Below are 27,932 nucleotides of genomic sequence, written 5' to 3'. Positions count from 1 at the left end.
AGTGAGTTTGTTTTGATTCGTAGACCCCGCGCCGCGCTCCCACAATGCATTGCGGCGTGACGTCAACTCCAAAGCCCATGTTATCGTCCCAGAATGCATTGTGTGCAAAAAAAACATGGCCGCTGTCACGGCTTCAAAATAGTTTTAAACAACGAAGATTTAATGAATGACAAAAAAAACTGCAGTTATTCTCAAGTATGTTTTTTATGTAGTGGAGATAATTTGTAACATATTTAGAGTAACTTGTCATAATAGTCGGGGTTCCTTTTAAGAGGTCTTGAGAGGTCTTTTAAAATTCTCCTCTGCCATTTGTCCTCAGCAGATGGCGCTGTTGGTTAAAAAAAATCCTCCCACTCCGCTGTGCCCTCACGTCGCCTGACTACACTTGGAAAAGAAAACTGGGCTTAGAATAGAAACACATTAACTGGTGCCCGCAGACTAACTAGCTTCAGGCAGACATCTTCTCCGAGGTTGTCGGTGTGCAGGTTACACGATGGATTACGACCAAAGATACAAAAGGAACCAGGTAAACCCCGAGGAAAACCAAAACGCCAGACACCCGAGACAGATGACAGATGTGTCTGGACAGGATCAAACACTTCCAAATCCAAATGTTCACGGAAATCCACAAGTGCCAACTGGACAGCCACGGTAGTAAGTACAAAGTTTGTGTTGATAAAACAAAGAACTGAAAACTGAAAAACAAAGCAAAACACACACACACACACACACACACACACACACACACACACACACACAGAGCGAGAGCGAGAGCTCATGTTGTCATTTATAGATCCACAGAGGAGGCTGAATAAACCGCCTCTTATGTGCAAATTTCTTCATTGCCTAACATTTATTCTATTTGTGTTACATTTTATTTACTGGAGTAGATTTCTGTTTTCCTACAGAGCTGACTTTCACTTTCGTTTCACGGAATCGGAGAGTGAAACGTTGCCTTCAATGTTCGTGGTAAAGCACAGCTTCTATGTATACGAAGAAAGTATCTTTTATAAGCAGTTTTATAAGCATGTTGAGCAAAGTAAACAGGCGTGTTATCAAAGTGCAGTCTGTAAAGATGTCTTGATTTTACTCAAGTAAACAGAAATCACATGAACATTAGAAAGGAAACAGATGATTTTAAAACCATAGCAGTGCAATTTACTTTGTCCCTTCAAAGCAGCATCATATTAGTTTCATTACCACATACTTTTGGATATTCTTAAACTGCTGGTGGTTTTGCTTTTGAGTGGCTTTTTGGCCATACGTAATATTTATCCTTTATTATTTTTTTTATGTTTTTTAAGACTTCAGTACAAAATTTCCTCAAATACAGAAATACAAAGAAAACAAGGGAAAAAATGATGGAATGCAAAATGATATCCCTTACATAACTACTGGAAATTTTCACTTGAATCGTTTTCAGCTAAATGTATGCAGTAAGTTTTTAGCTACTGCTGTGTAACCTAGCCTAACCAAACCTCAGACATGAACGAGAGACATAGAAATTAAGTCATGACAGCTCAGATGTTGCCCGGATTAACAAGGTGTTGAGGAACCAGGACACACTGATGAGAAGTGGGCTACTGGAACAAGAAGCCACAGCTGGGCAAGAGATGAAAATAGGGTGCTGTTGGAATGCTACTATGTAAGTTAATCCCAGCAGAAGAGGTTACATGAATAGAATGAGGGGACCTATGGAATCCTCAATACCCAGCATCCAGATTGACAGCGAAACAACTAGTAGCTCAGTGTTACAACATTGGGAAGAAGGAACTGCTCTCGTGGCTAGAGATTGACGAGGTACACCACAGAAATAGAAGGCAGGAAAATAAACCAGCTGTTCTCCACAGAACCATCCAAGGTGTACTCTCTTGCACAAGATCAACAGGACCCTAAGAGCCTTCTTATAGAACTCTAGTGTTGTTCGCCACATCCCCATTAAGGCCAACTTCAAGCCCAAAGCACAAATCACTGTCAAGTCGCGGGATCTAAAAAGTAGATGCGCTCTTCCCACTACTGTTTTGCATAGGCCTGAATCCCTCAGTGAGGTCATTGACGAGACTGGCTACAGATACTGGCTGTATCCCAATTCAGGGTCTGCAGCCTTAAAGGCCGCCTTTTAAGGCTGATTACGTCACAGCGACGCGACGAAGGCTGTCCCAATTCAAAGGCTGCTCGAAATGCGGCCCTGAAATGCGTCCTTCATTTCCCTGAATTTTAAGGATGTGTAGACTTTGTGGCCCAACATATCCCAGAATGCATAGCGCAAAAAACGGCGGAAGAGGGGCGCACGAAGAGTAAACTTTTAAAAGTAAGTACTGAATATTATGTCACTTATTTATGTGCAAATGTTTAATAAAGAAGAACATTAAAACATTCCTGTTGGCCACATGTCAGCAAAGTTATGTGACATTAGCGACGTTTGTACTAACTTGGTTTTAAAGCCTTTACTTTAAAATATACGCCGTTCAATAGTCGACCTTAATCTTACAGAAAATTTGATTATTTTATGGATATTTAAAGTAAGCACTGAGACAAATTTACTAATGCCAACATATTAAAAGAACAATATTTGTCTCTTATATATAACACAGTTATATATACAGTGAAGATTTAAGGTGACAGGAAATATGAATAAATGCAGCTTGAATTTTTACTGCAGCTCAGTATTTGAAACAGTCATTCACTGCTGTAATAACTAATAATGATTGAAATGATAACTTTAATATTGGCCATATTGTATTTATATTAGTTAATACAATATGGCCAATATTACAAGTAAGATGACTTTAGTCTCATGAACAACATGAGCTAATTGTTATTTACTAGCTAATCTTAAAATGACTGTTCAGTACAGAAATGAAGCCCAATAATCATGATTCCACAGTCCCGTGGTCTCAGCCTCAGATACTTATCAAATCAAAGCTCGTGTAGAAACAAACAAACAAATGAACAAAATATTTTTTCCTTCATTTCTGTCAAATAATGCTGTATGAAATGGTTCCAGCTGTTAGTGTCATGGTTGCTAGGCAACCTGGGCAGCGCCACGGAGGCTAGACCGTCCCATTTCAGAAACCTCGCACTTCCGGCCTTAGCGGCCTTTGAGTACGCGGCCCTTGTGGACCGTTAAGGCTGCGTACTTTAAGGCTGCAGACCCTGAATTGGGATACAGCCACTGTCAGCCACCTCCTCTACATGGATGACATCAAGCTGTATGCCAAGAGTTAACGAGATATCGATTCACTGATCCAAACCACCAGGACGACATCGGAATGTCATTCAGATTTGAGAAGTGTGGTCAGATAGTAACATAGAGAGTGAAGGTAGTCAGACTGGAGGTGATCGAACTACCAGAAGGCAACTATGCAGACAGCTACAAATACCTGGGATTCCCACATGCAAATGGGAACCACGAAAAGCAGCTAGGAAGCTGCAACCACCAAGTACCTGCAGAGGGTCAGGCAAGTCCTGAAGGCATCAGCTGAATGGTTAAAAACAAGATCCAGGCTATCAACACCTACATTCTGCCTGTGATCAGGTACCCTGCTGGGATAATAAGGCTGGCCAAAGGAGCCACTGACATTAAGACATCATCACTGTGTTCTGCATAGTGCTCATTACTCTGCAGTATACATTATTATTAGTATTAATAATAATAATTTCTAGACCAGTGTAGCATTGCAAATTGTACCACACTGATGAGAAAAAGATACTCAAACTGTACTTGGATATACCTTATTGACAATATTTTACCTATACTATTTTTTTAAATTTTTTTACATTATTTTAATAAAGCTTAAATGAAGTGTATGAATAAACTTAAACTACTGATCAAGTTAAATTAATTTGTTAGCGGAGGTGAAACTGCAATGTTTTCTAAATACTTTCAAAATACCTCATTATAAGTGAACAAAGGAAATATTCGACACCAGAAGCACTCAGTTTTTGCATTGTTCTTCTCCTGCCTTAATACCAACAGTCACACTGTGTCTCTGTCCTTGTTTCAGCTCAGATGGATACACCATTATCCCACCAAATGAATCTAAGCGAAACGAGATGAAAACAAGTAACTATGACACCAATTTGATCTTCATTTATTTGACATTTCTCTCCAAATGTATGAAATGAGAGGTCTGTTGTTGTTGCTGCAGTTGCTCAAAAAGAAGAAGAGGCTCTTAACAGATGGAAAGAAACACAGAGAGTCCCCTCTGTATGTGTGAATCCAGAGAGGCTTGGTAATCTGTCCTTACCCTCTACCTTTACCATTTCTATATTTATCTTCACATCCTCACTTACTGACATTTGGCATTCTGATCTTTTATCCAGGTGGTGATGTCACACTGGCTGAAGTCAGGCAAAAACAGCAAATAAATCATCAATCCATGAAACTGCAGAAGAAAGTACATGCCAAGTTATTCACTCTGGAAAGCATCCATTTATTTTCTGTGGAGCTTTACATATATCTAAATATTACAGCAAATTATTTACACATACCATTTTTGTCTGCTGCCATAAAAAAAAACAAAAAACAGACAGTGCATGAAAACATGCCATGTTTGAGATGCAGTAATACATTTCTACTTTAGCTCGCATCCTCTCCTGTTCATCCAAAAATAAAATATTTCATTTCAAATGCTCTTTCTAGATAAAAAAGGCTGAGGATGACAAGAGGAAGAGACAGGAAGAGGAGGAAAAGTTGCAGAAGATGAAAGCAATACAGAGGGAGAAGGTAAGCATAAAATCAAAACATCAAGCAGATTATTATCAGATTATTGTTGTAGTCTTTAGTTTACCATGTAAAGGTAACTGTTGCTGAATAATTGAATTAAATCAAGGGTATGTACTAGAGATGGACCGATCCGATATTACATATCGGTATCGGTTCGATACTGACCTAAATTACTGGATCGGATATCGGAGAGAAATAAAAAAAAAAAATCCATTAAATATCAAAAAAGCACCTCACAAAACTTGCGATATGGCGTAACTCGGCTCATAACCGTAGCACGTCGGAGCAGTATGCATCACGTGATAGAGCGGCTGTGGCGTGCGAGACCTGTTGTCTGGTTGAGCATTCGGAGCCTCGCTACCAAACCGGCATTTCATCTCCGAGGAAGTGATCCCAGAGAGAAGTAAAGCAAGTGTGTAAGTTCATCTCTGAATGTTTGTAAAGCATTCCAGCGTTAAGCTTAACAACAGATATATGGAGCGACTGCCTCTTCTCCCTCTCTCTCCTGCTCCTACTTCAATCATGAAACTGCTTAATGATCAGCTGATCACCTGATTCTGTCGCCGGTGTCTCTCTTGTTTGTTTATTGCCCACTTTGCACCAGAAAGAGGAAACCAGCGGCTGAACAACAGCAGCACGTTTAACCTTGATAAGCTGTTGTTAGAATGTATTTAATATTACTTTCTACTCGAGGATCTTTTTCTACGTAGCTGACGGCTGGTAACTGTGCAGGGGCGGATCTAGCAAAGTTTAGCCAGGGGGGCCGATAGGGCATTAACAGGGAAAAGGGGGCACAAAGACATACTTTTCTTTCTTATTCTCATTTAAAATGTCGAGCTTTTAATAAATAATTATCTGAATCTTACACACAAAGTTTTAATCTGATGTAAAATGTATAGAAGTCCGTTACTGTATATAGTAACTATTAAGTCTAATATACCCTAGTAAGCTATACTACTTTTTCCTTTGGGAAGGTACCATCTGTGCAGTCTGCAATTCTGTTGAAGAAAGATGTTGAATCTATTTAATTATTCTTGAAAAATAATTTATTTCTGGGCATTTTTTTTTTCACACTGCACCAAATTAAAGTTGATTACGTCGATTAAGCATCATGAGGTGGGGGGTGGTTCCCTATTTTTTTTTTTTTTTTTTGCAGGGAGTTTTAGAACCCTATTAGTTAGGGTGCTTACTCTTTAAAATACCAGAATAGGGAGGATGGAGTAGGTCTAAGTTTATTAGATTGATCAGTATTGCTGAACTATGAAATATTTTGGGTGCAGTGTATTTTTTTGCATACAGGTATAACAGAATAGCTTTAGTGTTTGTTTGTTTTTTAAACTTGAGTTTGAACTTATACAAAATGTAGCAAGATGTTTAAAAAAACAGTTTTGTTGTTTAAAAAACACTATATCGGATTCATATCGGTATCGGCCGATATCCAAATTTATGCTATCGGTATCGGACATAAAAAAGTGGTATCGTGCCATCTCTAGTATGTACTAATGTCTTGTAGCAAACCATTTGTAATGCTTCAATGCTAAAAACAAAAGATCTGATGGATTTGATTAGAGTGAATACAAGGCTGAGGCCATTGTCTACAGTGGCACTGTATTTCCAGGTTAGCGTAAAACAACAGATGCAAACAGGTAAAACACAACACTGCACATTGTAAACTAGAGCAGGCAGCTAACAGCAAGAACTCGTATTCTTCTACCAAGGCTAATTCCATCCACATGTAAAAACTGATTTCCTGGATCCAATCGTATCACCACCATAGTTATTCACTTCTAATTAAGTCCAAACCCCATTTTTGGTGAAATTCCCATGCAAATCCTACTCACAGACATATAGCTAAATCAATCACATTTCCTCACCAGTGAGCATGACAAGTTACTTTTTATTACTGTTATGTTAGTGCTCAGAAGCTTATAAATCTACCCCATGGAACTAATTTTTCTTCCCTTAGTGAGGAGTAATATCATGCTTACCCTGCAGATGTCAGTAGAGACAAGCATCAACATGAGCTCTAGCGAGAGTTTCTCTCACACACACTTGGCACTAAAGCTATGTGAGAACTAACAGATTAATGGACTTTGGGGTTTTCAGCCCCCAAAGAAAAGCTCTTCACTCAGACGTATTCTACTCAGCGTTTGGCCCTGCTGTCTTTCCAATAATGGTGATAGAGTAATGCGGAAGGCTGATTAATGGCAAAGACCAAGCCAGTATTCCACAGATCTTTGTCTGTTGTGCCATGACCTCTGTGACAACATAGAACAGAGTATCGGTAATCCAGCAAATAAATACATACATATAAAACAACATGCTGGGTCACACTACATTTCACCCCTGTCTCTGGACTCTCACCACCACCCTCTTTATCTTAAACAGCACACCATGTCCTATTTTACAGTAAGACCATGGTACGAGAAAATAAAGTCTGTGATGCCAGAAAAAGATCATTAAAATAGACAGTACTAGGAGGGATTTTCACCGATGTGACCAAAAATATTTATCACGATATACGTTTTGAAAATTTGCGATAACGATATAAATGACACTAGACAAAATACTTTACAACTCCACAACTTTATTAGTGCAAAAAAACCCCATCAATGTATTTTCACTTAAGCAAGCAGCTGTTTTTTGCATTAAAGTTATATAAAAATTTCCAGTGTTCGTGCCCAACAAGCATGACTAGCATGTGTATGCATGAATGTTACAGTCCATATAGCATGCTCTAATGTAATGGCTCCGTTAGTCACTTTGGTTAATGTCACTTGCACATTTGGGGGAAAGCAGGTTCGTGGCACGGCAACTGAGTGTGATGTATTGCAGGCTGAGCGTCTACTGGAGAAGGAGCGGCAGGAAGATCAGAGGAGGAGGGAGGAGTTTGAGCAGGACCGCCTCAGGTTAGCCCTGGATCGGGGTTGCTTGGGTTTCATTGCTGTTGCCTTCTGGTATTGTGTGCAGTGTTGTGTTCTGTCATGCTCTAACATGGATCTCTGTTAGTTATATTCAGCATCAGATGTCACAAGAGCAGGCGGAGTGCTGATATGTGTCTAATTTCCTATATGTGTCCCAGTAAAATATGACTTGTCATTGAGCATTCACCAAAGCAGCAGCTGATCTCAGTGGAATGAGCTGGTAGTTGCATAGATCCTATACAGAAGCCATAAACAGAACCTAATTTTAGTGAGGTAAAACTAAGTCTATGCTTTCGTTCATCTTATTATTAGTCGTAGTATCATTGTTATTATTATGATTATTGATTTGATTTGATTTGATTTTAAAAGCAATTTTTTGGTTGTAAGTTGAATTCTTAAATCCTTCTTCACATTAAAGTGCAGGACCATAACTAAATCATCATCAATGCAGCTGTGGTCTTCCCTGAAATTATGTCAGCATGCTGTCAATTCAATAATAAAAGTACAACTACAGTACAGTACAGCCCACCAGGTGGCCCCAGCCAACATTTTGGGAATCACTGCTCTAACCCATTCACTACTAGGTTATATCAATCAATGGTATTCTGCACTCTCAATGGTAGCAACTAAAATCACTTGTCTGGAAGTTGACCCAAAGGTTTATCTTGGGTCCCGCCCACTTCCTGCTGCCATTGGTTATTTGGCCCAAAGTTGCTTGAAGTTTCTGAATGTCATTCCCTTTCTATAGTCTCTGGTTGCCACGGCACTGGAAAACATTTGCATAGTTGATGCAGCTTAAGCGTTGAGCTGGAGAAAAACAACAGCCCTGTCAAATTCCACAAATTACAGTAGTACTTGTGGAGGGTATAATAGAGAAAGTGAAGAAAGTATCAAAATGTTTTTCAGCGTCTCCCAGCACACAAGCACAGACAGAGCATGCTTCTCATAACTACTAAATAAATATAAGCCAGTGGAAACCTTTGGCTTCATACCGGATTTAAACCCCAAAATTGCAGGTGAAAGTTCTGTGCCACCATAGTTTTAATGTAGTGTAATTTTTCTTTTTCTGAAAGGACTCTCTCTCTCAGACATCTTGAATTACAACATGCTGTAAGGTTTGCTCCACATACTTCCTAGCCTGACTTTAATATATATTTTCCTTTCAAAATATGTCTTACAAATTAAAGCCGAGAAAAAACAGAAACATTATTCCGTGCTCTCCAAAAAAAGTCATGAGATTTTATTAAATATAGACAGACTAATGATTCAGAGCGTCTACTGTAACTACAGCCCCTTCATTCCTTTTTGTCTGACCACTTTAAATCCATTACCCCAACAGCCACGATGTTACTGGAATATGATCCCTGGCTGACTCCCAAGGTAATTGCTTGTCAAGTGGCATCCCTGGTTTCCTTACAAGGTAAACAAAAACAGGAGACAGCAGACCAGTGTACAGAACTGAAGAAACAATGATGATATTTAGAAAAGGGGCTAATGGGTAGCAGAGCAGATGCTCTGTGCACAGTCGGGACAGTGTCACACGGGGACAAACAAACGTGGTCAGCCTTTGTCAGACTGTCAGCTTTTCAGGTCTGTGGAGTTTCTGCTGATTAAAATAATACTTAAGGCCTTATTATTTGTGTGTGTGTGTGTGTGTGTGTGTGTGTGTGTGTGTGTGTGTGTGTGTGTGTGTGTGTGTGTGTGTGTGTGTGTGTGTGTGTGTGTGACCATGTCTGCTGCACGACAGAAGAAATAAAGTGTTTATCTATTGCAGAACACAGGAGAGGTTTCTTCAGAATTTCGAGAGGAAAGCTTCATCAGCGTCCACCACTGCCATACGCACGTCATCCAGGGTAAGGTGGTGTCCAAATCATATATGTTTTGCTTACTCTGTGCAGCAGTGGGCCTATGCATGCATGTGCTCTATGCATCCTAGGAGTCAGTGCTAACTCTCATATGTGTGGCGTCAGAGAATCTGTGTGGTATTTTACACAAGTAGATCTACATTTGTAGACTGTTTTCTGAGTAAATACCCTTAGGTGCAGAATTTTCATCGTCTGAGGCCACACGGATATTAAACTATATCCCATGTAGGTCGGGTAGGGGTCGGGAGCTTACGTTTATCTACTGGTCATACATGGAGCACACACCGGTACAGTAAGATCACAGATGAGTAAAAGGAAAGAAAATACACCGATAAATATGCCAATGTTTTTGGGGGAGTTTCCTATTATTTTTTTTGTTTTGTATGTATTTTTTATATTCTTGTTACTTGTCAGTATTGTCTTTCTACCTCTTTCAGCCTCTGTTGTTTTTAATGTCTGCTTCCTTTTGTCTTTACTCAGCCTCTCTTTCTCTCTGAATGTTGGTTTTCTTAGAAAGGAAGCGGTGGAAGGCTAGGAAAGTTCAAGGGACTTCCCAGAGTTCACACTGAGCAGAGACAGAGACACAACATGACATGACTGCAAGGTTTTCTGCAGAAGACAGAACAGGGTTGTATAACGTGTGCTGGAAGAAGTACACTCAACAAAAATATAAACGCAACACCTTTGTTACTGCTCCCATTCCCCATGGGATGGACGTAGAGACCTAAAATTCATTCCAGATACACAATATAACCATCCCTCCCAAACAGTGGTCACAAATCAGTCCAAATGTGTGGTAGTGGGCACATCTGCCATATTGAGATAATCCATCCCACCTCACAGGTGTGCCACATCAGGATGCTGATCTGACATCATGAGTAGTGCACAGGTGTACCTCAGACTGCCCACAACAAAAGGCCACCCTGGAATGTGCAGTTTTTTGCGCTATTGGGGGTCTGGGGACCCAGAACCGGTCAGTATCTGGTGTGACCACCATTTGCCTCATGCAGTGCAACACATCGTCGCATGGAGTCTATCAGATTGTCAATTGTGGCCTGTGGAATGTTGGTCCACTCCACTTCAATGGCTGTGCGAGGTTGTTGGATATTCGTGGGAACTGGTACACGCTGTCGTATACGCTGGTCAAGCACATCCCGAACATGCTCAATGGGTGACATGTCCGGTGAGTATGCTGGCCATGCAAGAACTGGGACATTCTCAGCTGCCATCTGCCCTGAACAATGTGAACCATGATTCATCCGTGAAGCGCACACCTCTCCAACGTGCCAGACGCCATCGAATGTGAGCATTTGCCCACACAAGTCTGTTACGGCGACGAGCTGGAGTCAGGTCAAGACCCCGATGAGGACGACGGGCATGCAGTTGAGCGTCCCTGAGACGGTTTCTGACAGTTTGTGCAGAAATTGTTTGGTTGTGCAAACCAATTGTTCCAGCAGCTGTCTGGGTGGCTGGTCTCAGACGATCTTGGAGGTGAACCTGCTGGATGTGGAGGTCCTGGGCTGGTGTGGTTACACGAGGTCTGCGGTTGTGAGGCCGGTTGGATGTGCTGCCATATTCTCTGAAACGCCTGTGGAGACGGCTTATGGTTGAGAAATGAACATTCAATGCACGGGCGACAGATCTGGTTGACATTCCTGCTGTCAGCATGCCAGTTGCACGCTCCCTCATTGCTTGTGGCATCTGTGGCATTTTGCTGTGAGACAAAACTGCACATTCCAGGGTGGCCTTTTGTTGTGGGCAGTCTGAGGTACACCTGTGCACTACTCATGATGTCAGATCAGCATCCTGATGTGGCACACCTGTGAGGTGGGATGGATTATCTCAATATAGCAGATGTGCCCACTACCACACATTTGGACTGATTTGTGACCACTGTTTGGGAGGGATGGTTATATTGTGTATCTGGAATGAATTTTAGGTCTCTACGTCCATCCCATGGGGAATGGGAGCAGTAACAAAGGTGTTGCGTTTATATTTTTGTTGAGTGTATGTAGAGGGAAAAATAAAAACCAAAAAAACCTGTTCCTCCCTAACGGATCACTTGTCTTGTCAGTCTAATAATGTGAATGGAAAAGACAATCACTTAAATGGGGGTGTATAAAAATGGCAGATTAAAAAAAACATATTTACTTTGAAACATTGACTCCCCAAGTCGGCATTAGAAGATACAAAATTCAAAACTGAGGTTTAAAAAAGCTAAATTCTGAAATAAATGGTATAAAAAGTAATACATTTTCACTTATGTATAAATTCCGAGTCACTAAGAGAGGATAATTATACCAAAATTGCAAGTGTCCAAAAATTTATTAATTTATAAGACTGATGTAGTGGCTAAAAAAATTGCACAATAATAATGTCAGGTCATAAGATTGCACATCAAACTTTTAATGTAGCATCTGAGTATTGTGAGTAAACAGTAAAACGTGAAACAAATACAAAACAACATGTCAAAACTGTCTTTGTAAGTAAAGATCATTAAGTTAAAAAAATAGTGAAAAAATCCCAAACTTACATAAAAATATAATTTAAATCAATAATTCCATCCATGTATTTTTGAATGAATTCCATCTTTCCTCCATTTATGTGGTTCAAGTGTACCCCGCCTTTCGCCCGAGTACACTCTGAGCAGGTCACATGTGTGCCGCAAGGCTACTTAATTCAATACAAGATAGAAAAATAAAATTACCTTTCGACCACATAATTCTAAATGGTAATTATAAAATTATCCCATAATTATTCTACTTTGAAAATGTCCTCAGGCGATCATTTACTCTGGCTATAAATAACTCTAAATACCATTTCTCTTAATCATTGCAGGGGCAATGGCTTATTGTCTTACAACAAGTAGATGCTGTAAGCCTCTGAAAATTCAAGGCTATTTTTAGCTCAGAAAATCTGCTTTTATTGCAGAGTGTTGAAAGCTTCTGTCAGAAAGTAAAACATAGTGCTAATAACATGCGTGCTCTCCACCCGACCTATCAGTGATGTTACACAGGAGAAGAAGCGGGGAAATGTTTTCTTTTTTTTGTTTGTTTGTTTTTTTTATAAACAGTTTTTATTCATTATCAAGAAAAGCATAAAACAGAACAAAGCAGACAAAAAAGAAAGAAAAGAAAAAAAAACCAAAGGGAATATATTAAAGTCATTATATACCTGTACAAATACACATATGGGGTAAAGAGGAGAGAGAGAAAAAACAAACAAAAAACAAACAAACATATTTTCGCTCAATTACCCACAGATTTAGAAAGAGAAAAAGATAAACTCCAAGAGTGAATTGTTGTCCTTTACGCTTACTTCCTATTTAACTGAGAACATCTTAATCGCAACCACCCCCCTCAACAGTTGGGACAAATCATTTGGCAAATAAGAAAGCAAAGGGGACCAAACATTGAGAAAGAGACCCTCATTTCCTCCTAAAATAGCAGCAGTTCTTTCATGAGGAATAACTTTGGAAATGTTTTCTTTGTGGGCTTCTCTCACTGTTTTACTTTCTCTCTGCCTCTTTTTGAATCTTGTAGAGCTGATGCAAATCTTTCACCAGGAAAATTAGTGGTGAGAGAGATTGGGGAAAGGAGACTGTAGGTCAGACCTTGGTGCAGAAAGACACAGAAAGCAGTTCTAGTGACAAAGGAGTCTCTATTTTAGGGTGGGATACACACAGAAACAAACAGACAGGATACATAGATGATAAATCGATGATTTGGTGCTGTCTGTGACAGTAGGGTCACAGACAGCACCAAAGCATCACCTCATCCTGGTGTTCTACTTTCTCATCTCACACAACCTTCTCCCATCATATCATGTCATCACCTCTTGTCTTTCCTGCTTTCTCCAATTTTTTCATTGTGTCTCCTACATTTCTCTTCTTTAGTTGTCTGTTTTTACCACTAGTTTCTTTCCTTTCCCTGTCTCATGTCTCATTCCACATCCTTTCCCATCTTCTCTGCTCCTGTGCTCTTGCTATGCTTCCCCCCCCCCCCCCTCTCTTTTCTATTCTTTTCTTTTCCCTGCCTTTCCTCTCCTCTCTTTCTGCTGATACTCCCAGGCTTCAGCTCTTTCAGATCGACGTCACAGATTAAGAGATGAAAGCTTGCGGCCACAGAGCAGCAAAAGGCAAACTTCTTCATGTGGTTCTGACCAAGACCCTGGGAGCTGTTGTTCTTTCAGCATTGGCTCCATAAGTCACATTGCTCTCCCCTTCATATCCTCTATTTGTAGGCGGGTGCTTGTGTGTTTGAGTGGGAGATTTGATACTAAGCTTTGATGCAGCAGAGGGCTGACACAGGTGGGCTGTGCTCCGTCTTCCCCTCACTGACCCATTAACTCTCCTGGGAAGAAAAACAGAGTAAAAACGAGTGAGATGAATGTGTTGAATTCATTTCTTGTCAGTAATTAAGCAAACTCCAGTGTAAACTCCTCAAGTGGTATAGTGGCTGATGTATTTGCTTGGCAAGAAAAGGGTGCTGCTTTGATTCTAGCCTTCTTTTAGGAAGGGCATCCAGTGTAAAACTCAATCTAAATCAAACTTACAACACCTTGACTCCTTTTTAGCCATTCTTTTGTAGATGTGCTGCTGTGCTTTGGGGTCATTGTCCTGTTGCATAACCCAATTTAAATTATTCTCACATTTGACTCTAAAATACTTGGGTATTCAGAGGAGTTCATGGTTGACCTGCTGCCCAGGTCACGCAGCTACAAAATGAATAATGCTCAAATCATCACCCTCCACCACTGTGCTGGACAGTTTTTATCAGGTGTGTGTGCTGATATGCTATGTTTAGTTTTCTCACAACATGGTGCTGTGCATTGTGAACAAACTCTCCACTTTTGTTTTGTCTGTCTGAAACACATTGTTCTGCAAATCTTGTGGGGCTTTTTTTTTTTCAAAAGCAGCATTGCGAACCAAAGTGTAGGCAGTAGCCCTCTGCCCATCACCAGTTGGTGGTAGGTGAAGCGTCTTGCCCAAGGACACAACGACCGAGCGTGTCTGAGCCGGGGCTCGAACCGGCAACCTTCCGATTACAAGGCGAACTGCCAACTCTTGAGCCACGATCGCCCTAAATAACAATAATTATTATTATTATTTGATGAAAAAAAAAGTTTATACGAATCATTTTATATATTTTTCCATAGCATTACATTTGAATTTAACAGTTAAATCTTTCAAATAACAGACAAATATTTGTGAAATTATGATGCATTTGTGAATGTTTTTAACAATCTAAATATGCACATGTAAAGACAAATACATTTAAAAAACAAGAAAATTATGTTTTATTACATTTACAGTGATTTTACGTTAATTTACATTTGAAATGTAAAATCACTGTCTATTTATGTAAATTTAATGATATTCTAGAAGAACAGTACAAAACTGTAAAATACGCAGTAAACTACTTTTATATTACAATTTTTTTTACAGTGTAGAGAAGGTCTTGCTTATTTCAGCAAGATAACAACAAACCACATTTTGTATGTATTCCAACCGCACAGATCCATTTAAAATGATTTATTACAGCAGAACAACATAGTGGGAGTTGAGAAATTATCCTCACCTCAAAGAGGCACCATGAGGACAGCAGGAGGTGTTGTCAGTGGGAGAGAGGAATGTTTTGTTTTTTTTTCCAACTGTCAGACCTACGACCTTTACAATAATACAAATTCTTCAGTCTTAGCGGGCGGAAATTTGACATTTTCTTTTTTTCCCTTTTTTTTTGTCAGAGCACAGATGTGGAGGGTAAACAGACAAAGGAATCAAGAAATCTGAGAGAAGTGCAGCTGGAACACAAGAGGTATGAAGACCCTTTATATCTTATATCTTATGTAAAGTTAACATAAAAGCACACAATTTGGAAGAAACGGTGCTGAGCCACTTGATGAAAGACTCACTCAATATTAAAAAAATGTTGAAACTAAATACAAACTACCCATGCAAGAATGCTCCCAGTAAGATTAATAGTGTGTTTTTGTTCATTCCTTTTGGAACAAAACCAGTGTAGACTGGCTGGGTTGATGGATGTTAAGTGGCTGCAACTTCCACTATATATTAGTGGGTACAGAAGTTTAAAAAGCTGTCAAACACTTCCCGCTCACTGACATTTGGAGCCTGCAGGCATGTGGAGTTGTAAAATAGAACATTTGCAAGTTTTATGTGAAGCATTTTGTTAAGTTCACTATGCTTTGACAGGGTGAACGCGGTCTTTTTGGACAAGCTTGAAGGTCAAGCCAGAGGAAGCGAGAGAGAGCCAAAATTCGAAAGTACTCAGGAGGCAGAAAGTCAAGCCCCGTTGTCACACCTGAAACCAGATCCAGAACAGAGCTGCTCCGGCTGGACAGAAGAAGCTGGTGAGCTTAGACTGGACCTGTAAATAACGCTCATTGTTCTGTTTCTCATGCCTTTTTTTTTTAGTCTGGCTCAGCACTGGTTAACCAAACCTAAATCGGACATTTGAGAAGACTTGCCCACCTCATCCTTTTTCAGTGGACTCTGACTGCCTGTTTAGTCTATGTTAGGTGTAGGTGCTTTACATGCTTCAAAAATGTAGGTAGGAAACTATGTGTGGTACGTTGTGATACTGTAGCTCCGGGCATTCAAAACCTGCTGAAACTAGTGCTTTTAGTAATGGGGAGCCGTAAATGTGTGTGTGTCTCTATACTGTAAGTGTGAGTAACAAAGTATTTTCCACTTCTGCCTGGCAGTTAGCACGGATGATGCCAAATATCAAACACATTTAAATGTGTGACTTAGCAGACAGGGCACTGAGAGGATCAAAGCTTGACGCACGCAAACTTCTACTGTTTGTTATTACGATTCTGGCAGTCTTCGAGGTAAATTCTCTACTTGCGCTGAAGCAAGGCAAGACTGACAGACTCTTGGCCTGGAGCCAGACAGATGTGCCAAGGGGCAATGCCGCCCTTATACAATTGTTCTGGATTGACACCTGACTGGATACAGATGCAGATATGAATAACTCGTGTTCACAGCAAACAAAAGAAAACGGACTACCTATTGCATTTGAACATGTTCACCAAATGTGCGTTCTTTTTCAAATTATTGTGGTTAAAAACATTTATATTGTTGTATTCCTAATATTTTTAACTATGATATATAGAGAGAAATGTATAATATTTTTAACGTATTTATTAATAAATAATACTCTCTGCAAATAGAAAGTATACATATAATCTTTTAAAAAGTGAGTTACAACAGTGGGTGTCTGCAGCCCACTGTGAAACACGGTCGAGGCGCTTTCGTTGTTTGGGACTGCTTTTCAGCTAGTGGAGTTATGAACGCAGAAAATCTCATCAGATGGTCACACCCTAACTTTCTTTATTATTTGTTAGAGAATGTTATCCCATACAGAGTAACTATGTGGGATCATAATTTACAAAAAAAAAACCCATAATGCTGTAAATAAATGAAATAATTAATTGAGACGTGGAGCTTTGAAACCATAAAGACATCAAGAAAATGTTTGTTGACATAACTCAGGCAACACGGCAGTTTTTCTCATATTACAATCGGACTTCGTAGGGTTTCAGATCAGGAGGCTATGTCCATGTTTTACATACAGTCTATGGACAACGCTGAGCACACGCCCATTTCAATAGTGTCATCTTTATTCAAACCTTCTGTGCCACTTTTCACCCCGTTGAAAGTAGTTTGCCTAGCGGTCCACTGGAGGGCACTCCTGAAACTCTCAGATTGACCTAATGCATGCCCTGTTGACCTCATATTCTGTTTTGAGTTAGACCACAGTGCACAGATGACAAAACTTGAACAAAGGACAAATAAGCTAAGATCTGTATTTGGTGTAATTGCTCTTGACAAAGGAAGGGCTAAGGATGTATTGGAATCTGGTATTGGTAGTAAACAGTATCTTGTCCTACCACTCAGTTGCTTTTCATTCTTCGCTAATTGCTGTCTGAACACTAGCCACCAGCCCTATCTGCCAGCTAGCCCGATGATCATGTCTTTCCACTCTGCCGGAACCTGTTTGGGTGAAGGCCTCTCCTGTCCCTCACTATTTGCCAGCCCCACTCATCAAAGACCATCAACTAAAAAAAAAACCACCGCCTTTTTCTCGACTTCGCCGATGAATGGTTTGGCGAAAGTGTGCTTCTTCTTCGCTCTTGTTTTTATTGCCCAGTCCAATAATTTGTGGTGCAGACTGTGTTTTTACGTGCAAATGATTAATTTAGGGAATGTCTGCAACCATTCATTGCTACAGATGGGAATGGAAACCAGCCTCGTGTAAGCTCTTACAATGTCACCATCAATGAGATTTATTAAAGAGAAGATCATTATATAAATTTTTTAGTCATGAATCTGCTATGTTTAACAATGATAATGCCCTATTATTACTGTGATAATCGGCGTCATCATACCCCAGCAGCATCATAATGAACGATGGGGGACTCGAGAGGAATAGTTGCTAAAGTTATCAGACAGGAGAGTCTCTATGCTGCCTGAAAGAAATGACTGTAAACATTGGAATCCCCCTTTCCTTTGTTTGACTATATTATTAACAAAATATCTAAGAAAATCAAGATTTTGGGGATTGGCTCTAGAGCGTTTGGTAACCAATCATGTGTACAAATGTTCTGCAAAACAGATCGTGCTAGCTGAAAAAGAAAATATGAAAACAAGGCCTCCAGCTATACATGAGAAGGAAAGAAAGTATATTTCAGGACAATCAAGGAGCCCTCTTTCCACAGGGGTCTCAAGAGAACAACAAATTAAACTTTATGTGTATTCTTTCCTGTGTGTTTTCCAGACCCACGGGCTGAGTATGACCAGGCCCTGATGAAGCTCATCAAGAGCTTTCCAAACTGTGACAGAGACTTCCTAGAGGACATCTTTACCCAGTGTAACAGGGATTATGAGGAGGCGTCCACACTACTTATCAGCACACTGAGTTGAACTTCATGTATTATAATTTTTTTCCCCATAAACACAACAATTTACAACAGCTCCTACAGGCATCTAGAGAGAAAAGAGTTAATGAAGGAGCTGTTTGTCCTTAATTTTCTGTTTAACACTGTAGGCCATGGGCCAAATAAGCATGTTTACTCAGGGTGCAGATGGTAGAGAATTGGCAAAGACAAAGTTTATCTACTTTGATGGTAGATCAGTATACAAAGCAGAGCTGACTACAATGCATTAGACTCCTTTGAAAACATACCTACATGATATGTGCTCTATGGGATCTGTTTTTGGTTATGCTATTAATCACTGAGTGTTTGGTGTTGTGTATCTGTCTGCATTCAGTAGTGAGTCATGTTGTGGTTTTGTCTTGACATCGAGTAGAATTGATGCTCGTTTTCACCAGTTTGGTTAAAGGTCATCGCAATGACTCAAAATCTTCAGCTCATATTTGGAGCTCTTGATTAAATCAGTGTGTGCAAATGGAAGAAAGCACTAGCAACATGCATGATGCTTTTTGTTCTGTTTTATAATTAAAGTTGTGTGTAATGTATCTATAGAAAAAAAAATTTAAGTATGTCATTTTTGACTTTAGAAAATTGTTCTGCCACGTTGTGCCAGTCGGGACAGAAACGTTCTAACAGGCACATACAAAAATGACATTTTTCCAAAGAAGTCCAGTTATTCTTTCTTGAAAACAAGGTTTTTTGTAGAAAGCCTTTTTGTTATTAGTTTCAGTTCAAAGTCAAAGTTGTTTTTAGGGGGCTGCAGGGAAACACTGTTTGGTTGAATGTTCATCACTGTTTATATTCATGTGTTGTAGCCATTTAATCCCTTTGCTTCTCATCACTGTGTTACACAGTGGGCAGTGAGCTGCTGCTGGTGCAGTAAAATTTAACCTCATAACATCAATGAACTGGACAGCACAGGTGGTTATCACCTGGTGGTGGCAACAAAAGAACAAAGGGCGTTGCTCTCAACACGAGGGGCTGAAAATCCCCTTTTACTAAAGCATGAAGTCATGAGGAATGCTACAGAGTCATCCGGGAAATGTCTTCCCTTTGGAGAACACCAAGAAATCACATATTATTGCAGCAGTTTTACACTTAGTCATAAAGGTGATGCATTTAAATTTCAGTGAAAAATATTTACTGTGTGGTATACCCCTAAATAAACTCATCTATTTAAATCAAAGTCAGTACATTTTCATTTCTGTGTAGACAGATATTACAGTTTTGTATTGTGCATTTCAGTAGTATATCAAAAAAGATCACAGAGACATAGAGCAGAAAGCTGCTCATATTCTAATTTATTTACTGCTAGCAAGTGAGCTAGCAGTTACACATTCCTTTGCTGGTACAATTGTCATAGTAAGAATATCAAATCATGGCAAGGCTCATTGGCTAATGACTTGTTACTGACAAGTCATTAGCCAATGAGCAAGTGTAATATACCATTGATAATCCTCCTTTTTGAAAGGACAGATTTTATTTTTATTCAATATGATTCAAAATAAGTGACCAAGATATAAACTTAACAGCAAAGTGTTTACAGAGGTAAGGAAAGAAGACCTTTTTTTTGCAACCATAGCTATTGCCCTGTGGATTTCAGGAAGAATGCAAGTTTCAGGCTCTTCTGCACTGGCCTAATTTTTTCCAACCAGGTAGCTATGGTCATGTTTTTTCACTGTCTATGCAAGCAGCTCAAGCAAACAACAGATCCCCAGATCAGTTCAGCAGCAGGTGAGTTCAGATGACCCCATTCAAAGTGAATACGAATTGAGAGTGTTGAAGCCTGAAATGCATCCACGTAAATCCTGCCTAAGCATCATTATATTTGCTTCATTCTCTCCAGGCAGCTCCAGCATTTAAACCACACAGGGTATTTCCAGTTGTGTGAATGCTGCATTGCAGTACGCATATTTATAAATAGAAAGAAATATGCTCTGCCTAAAATGTATTATTTAATTAACAAAACGTTATAATTCACGTGTAGAACCACAAAAAATTGCAACCACTCGATCATATTTTTTATTTAATCCCAAAATCGGGTGGGGAATGATGAGGTTAGATCATAATGTGCAGCAGTCACAAATACAGTAAGAGAAAATGTTTTTGGAAAGCCTTGAGGCCTTTTGAGTGTATCACTATCAAGAAAACAGGAAAAATCTTGAAATGAACTGGGTATGTACGTGTCTGTGTGGGTGAGAGGTGGGGAAACACCACTTATATGTTGCTTAATCAATACAGTTCAGTGAACATCTGGGAGCTGATGAGACACTGGTGTGGGAAGGTATCGGGTGATGTCTCCTCAGGCTGTGTGGATCTCTTACGGGACTGTTCGCTCACATCAAATGTAAACAGCAGAGAGCAGATCATAGCAGTACGTTTACAGTTACAGTTATGTTTTCTAGACCAAAACATAAAATAGATGGATGTGGAATGATTTGTTTTACTTTGGAAAGTAATAAATCAGTCAACCTGCTGCTTGGAAAAGAAACTGGATGTTTTTTTCTGAGTTGCAGGGTCGTGCACTTTATGATATCATATATAGGGAAACATTGGGTATTGGGCAATCTTTGTGTCTGCTGCAATGAATTAATGTCTGTGTAAGACTGGCCTCTTGAGAAAGAAAAAAAAAGGCAGCAGCATTAGTCATTCGTTCAGACAGCTGAAAACAACTGTGTCTATATTCAGTGCCAAAGCAGAAGGTAGCGTGACTTTTATATTAGAGAAGGGTGCTTGGATGAATGGATGGGCACGCAGAGTGCATGACTTCAGCTCCAAAGACATGTCAGGTTGGTTCACACTTTTGACAAATATCACGGGAAACACCAAAGCAAAACAGAAAGTTAATTAGGGAGAAAATTTTACCCAGCTGTTTGGTCGGCCAGTTTATATGTACAAAACGTTTCTTACATTTAGTCACAACTGAACTCTGTGTTTAGCTGATACACCGTAACTAAAACAGATTAGCCAGTCAGTCATATAACAATTACGTCTTTAAGGGTATTGTTTGAGTTACCCTTGAAGAGGTAAATATTTTGCCCAGGAGTTGGAGATCCTCCTGGTCACCTACGTGCTTGGCTGGTTTCCTCCCACAGTCCAAAGACATGCAAGTTTGGTTAAATGGTAATTGCAATTTGGCCATTCTAGCTCTCACTCTCTATGTTAGCACAGCTTTGAAATGATAGACTCTGTATAAAATAGATGTAGGCTCCATTACTGAATTCATGTTGTGAAGTAGTTTTTGGCTCTAGATGTGAAGGAGAAATCAAGGAACACAGCATGCACATATGGTAGCAACTTGTCAGTCACCACCTAGAAGCATACCTCACTTTATTGTCCTTTGTGAAAAATAAAGATTTAATGTAGACCATCATTTGCAAAATGAACATGAACAATAAGTTGTATTAAGTAAGACTAAACTAGTGACTGAGACCACAAACTCACCAGGAAATTGTTTACTAAGGTCAAGGATTGTTTCAGTGTAAGTAGCATATAGGTCTGAAAAGTGAAACAAGTGAAGAAGTACCTTAAACCTGTATTCTTTCAAATGGCCAGCAGAGGGCAACTCCTCTTAGGTAAACAGTTGTGGACTCCTCTGCTCTGTAATCTCAGTAAACATTCCTTCCTCAGTGATTTCAATTATTATTTCATACAACATTATCATGTTGTATGAAATAGAACGTAATGCTTATTTTGTAATTTGTGCTCATTATAAGGTGACATTTATTGTATTCTATCTTGTTAACTTGTCAGTCAAAATACCTACACAATGGTGACGCCATGGAAGTCCACCTTTTATATGCAGCATATGGTTTGACCAGTGTCTACTGGATGGATGGATGATGGATGGATGGATGATGGATCATATGCCTTGCAGGAATTCAGTAACAGTGCCATATTCTCGTTCAGTGGTCTTCACTTGGTTACTTCAGTTTTTAAGGCAGATTAAAACTGTAGGGTAGAGTGTGCCATACAGTATAAAGTGTACAGTTGAATTGAAAAACAGAAGTAGCATGAGTATCATTAAAGATAAAGATTAAATTATGATTACGATGCAGACAAAGTTGTAGCATGACAGCTGACAAACTGATAACTTCCAAGGCCACTCCCAATAAAAATGAAAATAAGAATTAAAGTTCAACCCTAAAAACCAGAAATAAGAATAAGAAATAAGAACTATATACGAAATACATGAAACAGTTTTTGGTTTTTTTTAACATATATTGTGTTTGTCCACATAGCATGCTATAATGTGGGTACGAAAGCAGGGAAAGGGACTCCCAATCCTACACTTTAATTTTATTTTTTAAATGCCTCACATGGCAGTGCAGGGCCCATTTAAAAGGTGTGGCTAAAAACCTTGTAAAACATTTACCTTATCATAAGTCAGAAGTGGCAGCCTTATTTTGCTGCCTCCAAAAATACACTGTTATGTAGTTTTCATGCCTGATTGGCTTTAGCTCATGATACACAGTGACACTGTTTTAGTAATCCGATCACAGTAAATCTTTGCATAACTTTAACCTTGTAATTTCAGTCAACCAACACAACACATAACCTCAACCACAGCCCTGACAGCTTCATAAAAAGACTCCTATGAGTCATTTTGGCTGTGACAAATGACCTACTTTGGACTATAGGTATGAATGCATGTTTCTGATCCTTGTGTGTGGAACAATTGTTTTTCAAGAGCAGGAGGAGATCAGAAACAGACAAAGGCTTGTAGCAGGGGAGGTCTGGTCCAGCAGGAGAGAGGAAGAAGGGGGCAGGTGCAAGAGCAAAGGGATTCTGTCCCAGAGCTTCAAAGCAGAGAGTTTTTTCCAGCATATAATTCAAATTGCACAAAAGAAACACATGTTTTGACACACATGTGCTGAGATGATACATGTAGAGGTAAATACGCTAAACTCCCACATCACTCCCACTGGAGTGAGGGATACTGATCCTTTCCTGTCTGGTTGCTGGCGTTGGTATACTGTTATTGTTGAACAGAGATGAGTCAGAGAACACTGTGTGCACAGGAAGAACTGCCTTTTCATTCTCATGCTAATACTCTTCATGCAGGTCTTGGGTTTCTGTTTGTTGGCCACTAGGTGTGTACTGCAAGCCTGCATGCATTTGTGTGTGTGAGTGAGTGACTCCAATGATATCAGATATTTATTTGAATTACTTCAAAGCCTTGAACTTCAGATTTATTATCTACATGCATTTCTGTAAGGCTTCCCAGATGTTAAAATTTTAGTCTGTTTAAATAGGGGGAATTTACACGAATTTTCAACTCCATTCTTATTCTTGGACTCTGCTAGAGCTGTTTTGCATCTTTCACAGTTCAAAATAATCATTATTATACTGAGCCTTGGTGCAGCCCGTAGACAGTAAAAGATGGTTGTACATAGGATAACATCATTCATTGGTTAGTGAATTTCATTTATGAAACCTCAAGCTATTTTTTGCCATTACCATGCTGTTGTTTGGAGTCCAGACGTAATGAGCAAGGGGGGATCTAAGTGTGAAGTCCTACAGGGAAATTACATTCTCACCGGCCAGCTTGTGATTGACAAGTTGTTAGGCAATGGGCATACCCTGATTTCCTAATTTATCTACCTTTCTGACACTCGTAATAAGCATAATTTACAAAATGAACCTAATGTTGCATTCTGCACAATATGAGAGTAGCAATTGGCACCAGAAAGTGTTTACTGAAGACAGATACGGAAGAGCCCGCAATTATTTTCACATAGACTTTAAATCTATTGCAATGACTATGAGTCTTTTGCAGCTCTTGCCATAAGCCTTTCGTCCTTGTACAATCATTATAAAAACAATTCACCCGCATTGCTGCCAATAAGTTGAACTTGTTTCTGGTGGGTGTTGGACTTCAATACGCCTGCCCTTTGTAATTATCATCCATTTGTCATTTTCATGGATAGAATTTCATGGAGCGAAAAGTGGCAGAAAGCTTCCACTTTGGTGGCCTCAGAATCTCATATCTGCTTTTTGCAGTTGATATGGTTCTGTCGGGTTCATCATCAGCTTCAAAGCCAAGTGTGAAGTGGTAGGAATGAGAATCAGCATTTCAGTACCCTCTTCTCAAGAACGGCTCCCAAATGTCCTAAACCAAAAAGCAGAGTCCAACTTCACCCAGGCGGTTGGAACTGGTCAGGACTGAGGGAACTGGTCCAAACCAAAAACAGGGAGCAAGCGAGTCCGAAAACACAGAAAGTCATGGAGGATGACACCATAGCCAGCAGTGCAGGCGGGGCAGTTTTAGAGGCTGCCCGTGGGGTCAGGGGCGGAGACAGTGCAGGTAATGGGGCTGACCGCATGACCATCGGTAGAGACGGAACAGTTCAGGAGGCTGAAGGAAAGAGAAACACTAGGAGCACAGACCTCTGGCTCGAGTGGAGCAGGACCAGATGGCACAGCACAGACCTCTGACTCGGGCAGAGCAGGACCAGGAGGTTAAGTGCAGACCTCTGGAAACTCTCTGTCTATGGACAGGAACAGGTGCAGGAACATGCTGGACAGCAGCTGATCCCACCCAAAGAACTGACCTGGATGCTGGGACGGACTGGGTCTCCGCTGGCCTCATCCTGTGAACTGGAAAAGCTGCAGGGACTTGCTGAACACCAGCCACCCCCACCAGAGGAACTGGTATGGGTGCTGGAGAGAGCTGGGTCGCCCTGGGAGCAGGAACAGGTGCAGGAGATGGCTCAGGTGGAAGAACAGTCTTAGAAACATGCAAAGGTGGGGCCCAAAGTCTTCAGAGGGAGTTCCAGAGGGCAGACAGTCATAGTAATCACAAGCTTGGAAACAGAACCAGTCTTTTCATATTCTAGCACAAGTTCAAAGTAATCAGTCTTCAAAAAGGATAATTCAGTGCCCTTGGAAGTGAGTAGCTTGGGGAAGGAAAACACTGACTTTAGGGTCACTAGCCCAGCCTCTTTGCAGACTGATTTAAAATAAGGCAAATAATCGGCTGATTCGGATACACATTGCACTGGTTCAGGGTTGTGTTCAGAAATGAAGTCTCCTTACCTCATGGAGGGAATAATGGATGGATGGATGGAGAATTAACCTCACTGTCGCCCATTAAAAGATTCAAGTTCAAGGCACTTCTACTTCACTTTCAGATAAGAAGACTATATCCAACTTTCATATACACTCTACTGTACAGCAGAAACAAGCTGTTCTTGTTCACTCCCCATCTTAAAGTTTGCAGTTGCAAGGAGAAGGTTTAAGCAGCAGGTGGGCCGGAGCTGTTCTTAAGATTCCCAAATTAAGCATGTCTACAAAGCCAAGAGTAGAAAAAAAATGGTGACAAACAAGCAACATTAGTAGTCTGAAGCCTGAGTTTTTGGCACACAGATATTATTTGTACACATACTGACCACATTATTTGAAACTTTAGCCATGTTTAATATGAACATCCAGCACTGTAACTATGTATTTAAAAAAATAAGGAAAACATAACAGGCCCACTTTTAGAAATTAAGTTGAGGTTTTTGTTAGAATGTCTTTCTTTCCAGTTGTTTTACCTTCAAGCAGTTGTCAGAGGACCACCCAGCCATTGTTTCGGAGGATGAGCTGTCCCCGAAGCAAGACCATTACCTCAGCAAATGGCAAAGCTACACAGACTAACACACACAAGCATGGATGCAGAGGCCTTCAAACATTTGGGAGACTCAGAGCTGGGGGATTCCCAGAGGGTGGTTCACAGTCAGAATGAGATCACTTCATGCTGTAGTGCTCCACACACACACTCACACCCCCCAAAACCTCTGGGTGAAAAATACATTGAAATATGTGCACTTGAGATACACCCCGACAGTCATACACAGCCATAAAATTCTGAAGAATATTAAATATCGGTTTGAAAAACATAAAGCATTTTGATATGTTGGAAAACACCTCCATTTGTTTTTATGGCTCTGGAGATTGGTTATATGAAAGACTATTTCACATCAAATTACAGTGTGAGCTCATGCGTGTTAAGGTCACACATCAACTTTGCTTTTCTGCTGCAGAACTGCTGTCTGCAGGCACAGGAAGGTGAATCTGCACTTCCAATCACTCAGCCAGAAAAGAAAGAAAGAAGCACTGTATCAGAAGCTTGTTAGCTAAATTGCATAACTCACACTCGAGAAATTATGTAAATTGCAAATCACGCAATATAAGGTCACATAAAAAGGTTAGAAAAAAAATGATAACTGTACTAGCATATTCATAACTGCAAGCTATGCTAATAGCAACAAGACTAAAAGTTTGTATCCATGCCGGGATCTCCTTAAACGGTTCAGATTGTAAATAAATTATAGATATAGCTGCCATGCTGTCATCTATCATTTTCAGGATTTTGCAGCATTGATGTTTTGTATTTTTATCTGTTTGTTTGTTTTTTATTGTTGTTGTTTTTTGTTTGTTTGTGCATTTGTCCAAATATGATCAAGAAAATCATAAACATAAATAATGACAGTGGTCAAAATGATTAAACATAAGATTTGTCACTGTTAAGGAATATTTCCTCCCCTCCGTCTCCAAGTGTATACTAGTAGGAGATCAGGTGAATGTTGGGGTTCTCTCTCTCTAATACTTTAATGAAGGGTGGCTGTAGCTCAGGTGGCAGAGCAGGTCAGCCACTAATCAGAAGGTCGGTGGTTCGATCCCAGGCTGCCTCCTGGCTGCATGCCAAATATCCTTGGGCAAGATACTAACCCCATGTTTGCCTACTGGTGGTGGTCAGAGGGCCCGGTGGCGCCAGTGTCCGGCAGCCTCGCCTCTGTCAGTGCGCCCCAGGGCAGCTGTGGCTACAATGTAGCTTGCCATCGCCAGTGTGTGAATGTGTGTGTGAATGGGTGAATGACTGAATGTAGTGTGAAGCGCTTTGGGGTCCTTAGGGACTAGAAAAGCGCTATACAAATGCAGGCCATTTACCATTTAATGCATCTTCAGGCAGCTGTTGTGAATTACACTGCACTACATGAATGACACTGAATTTAACTGAAGACACAAGTTTCCATTCTGAATAGTGTCTTTAAATAATAAAAAAAAATCAATTAAAGTTCAGTCAGCTTATTATTTCAAATTAGAAAAGCTATTGATTATAGCTTGTAGTTTAACATATCATTTCGCAACACTGTTATTACACTATCAATAGAAAACTTTAAACAAAATCTCAGAGACCACAAACCTCTGCCAAGGCAGTATTTACTTTCAAGGAAATAATTTAGTATTTTGTATATATTCATTTGGTTTTCTTTGTTCTTTTTAAACATACGTTAAGACGTTTATAATGCAGTAAATGAGGAAAGGGAAGCGGTGCACATATTTACTTTAATTACAGAAACCTTCTGAAACAGGTATTAATTTGTAAATAACTGGAGATTAATGACCACTGCTTATGAAATATTATACTGCAGTATATTTCTACCTAGGCATATAGAAGACATTGTGAGG

At 39.9% G+C, this 27,932-nt stretch overlaps 1 protein-coding gene across 3 annotated transcripts; it reads left to right on the top strand.

Annotated features, from left to right (window-relative positions):
- The first annotated feature begins 118 nt into the window (after positions 1–118).
- epsti1 (epithelial stromal interaction 1) lies at positions 119–19,641 on the top strand. 3 transcript variants are annotated; one of them, XM_085384879.1, is made up of 11 exons: positions 123–195; positions 320–654; positions 4,008–4,066; positions 4,152–4,235; positions 4,327–4,400; positions 4,646–4,729; positions 7,565–7,638; positions 9,428–9,506; positions 15,264–15,334; positions 15,730–15,887; positions 18,320–19,641. In XM_085384879.1, the coding sequence occupies exons 2-11, from the start codon at positions 494–496 to the stop codon at positions 18,463–18,465; spliced, it is 990 nt and encodes a 329-aa protein (XP_085241005.1). In that variant the 5' UTR covers positions 123–195; positions 320–493; the 3' UTR covers positions 18,466–19,641. The 3 variants fall into 3 exon arrangements, with proteins under 3 accessions (XP_085241004.1, XP_085241006.1, XP_085241005.1); XM_085384878.1 differs by having other exon boundaries at positions 119–654; XM_085384880.1 differs by having other exon boundaries at positions 119–654; positions 15,730–15,906; positions 18,320–18,462.
- The last annotated feature ends 8,291 nt before the right edge of the window (positions 19,642–27,932 follow it).

Source organism: Rhamphochromis longiceps, linkage group LG16, assembly GCF_057381845.1.
Source record: "Rhamphochromis longiceps isolate RC_006_pf linkage group LG16, R_longiceps_female_GT1.1, whole genome shotgun sequence".
Taxonomy (NCBI): domain Eukaryota; kingdom Metazoa; phylum Chordata; class Actinopteri; order Cichliformes; family Cichlidae; genus Rhamphochromis; species Rhamphochromis longiceps.
This window is presented reverse-complemented; position numbering and strand designations above follow the sequence as displayed.

What these genes read in the sequence shown, in the direction of transcription:
- epsti1 (XM_085384878.1), top strand. Translation starts at nt 494, where the DNA reads ATGGATTACGACCAAAGATACAAAAGGAACCAGGTAAACCCCGAGGAA. An exon ending in GCGAAACGAGATGAAAACAA is followed by an intron (nt 4,067 to 4,151) that starts GTAACTATGACA and finishes TTGTTGCTGCAG; the next exon opens with TTGCTCAAAAAGAAGAAGAG. An exon ending in AAGCAATACAGAGGGAGAAG is followed by an intron (nt 4,730 to 7,564) that starts GTAAGCATAAAA and finishes GATGTATTGCAG; the next exon opens with GCTGAGCGTCTACTGGAGAA.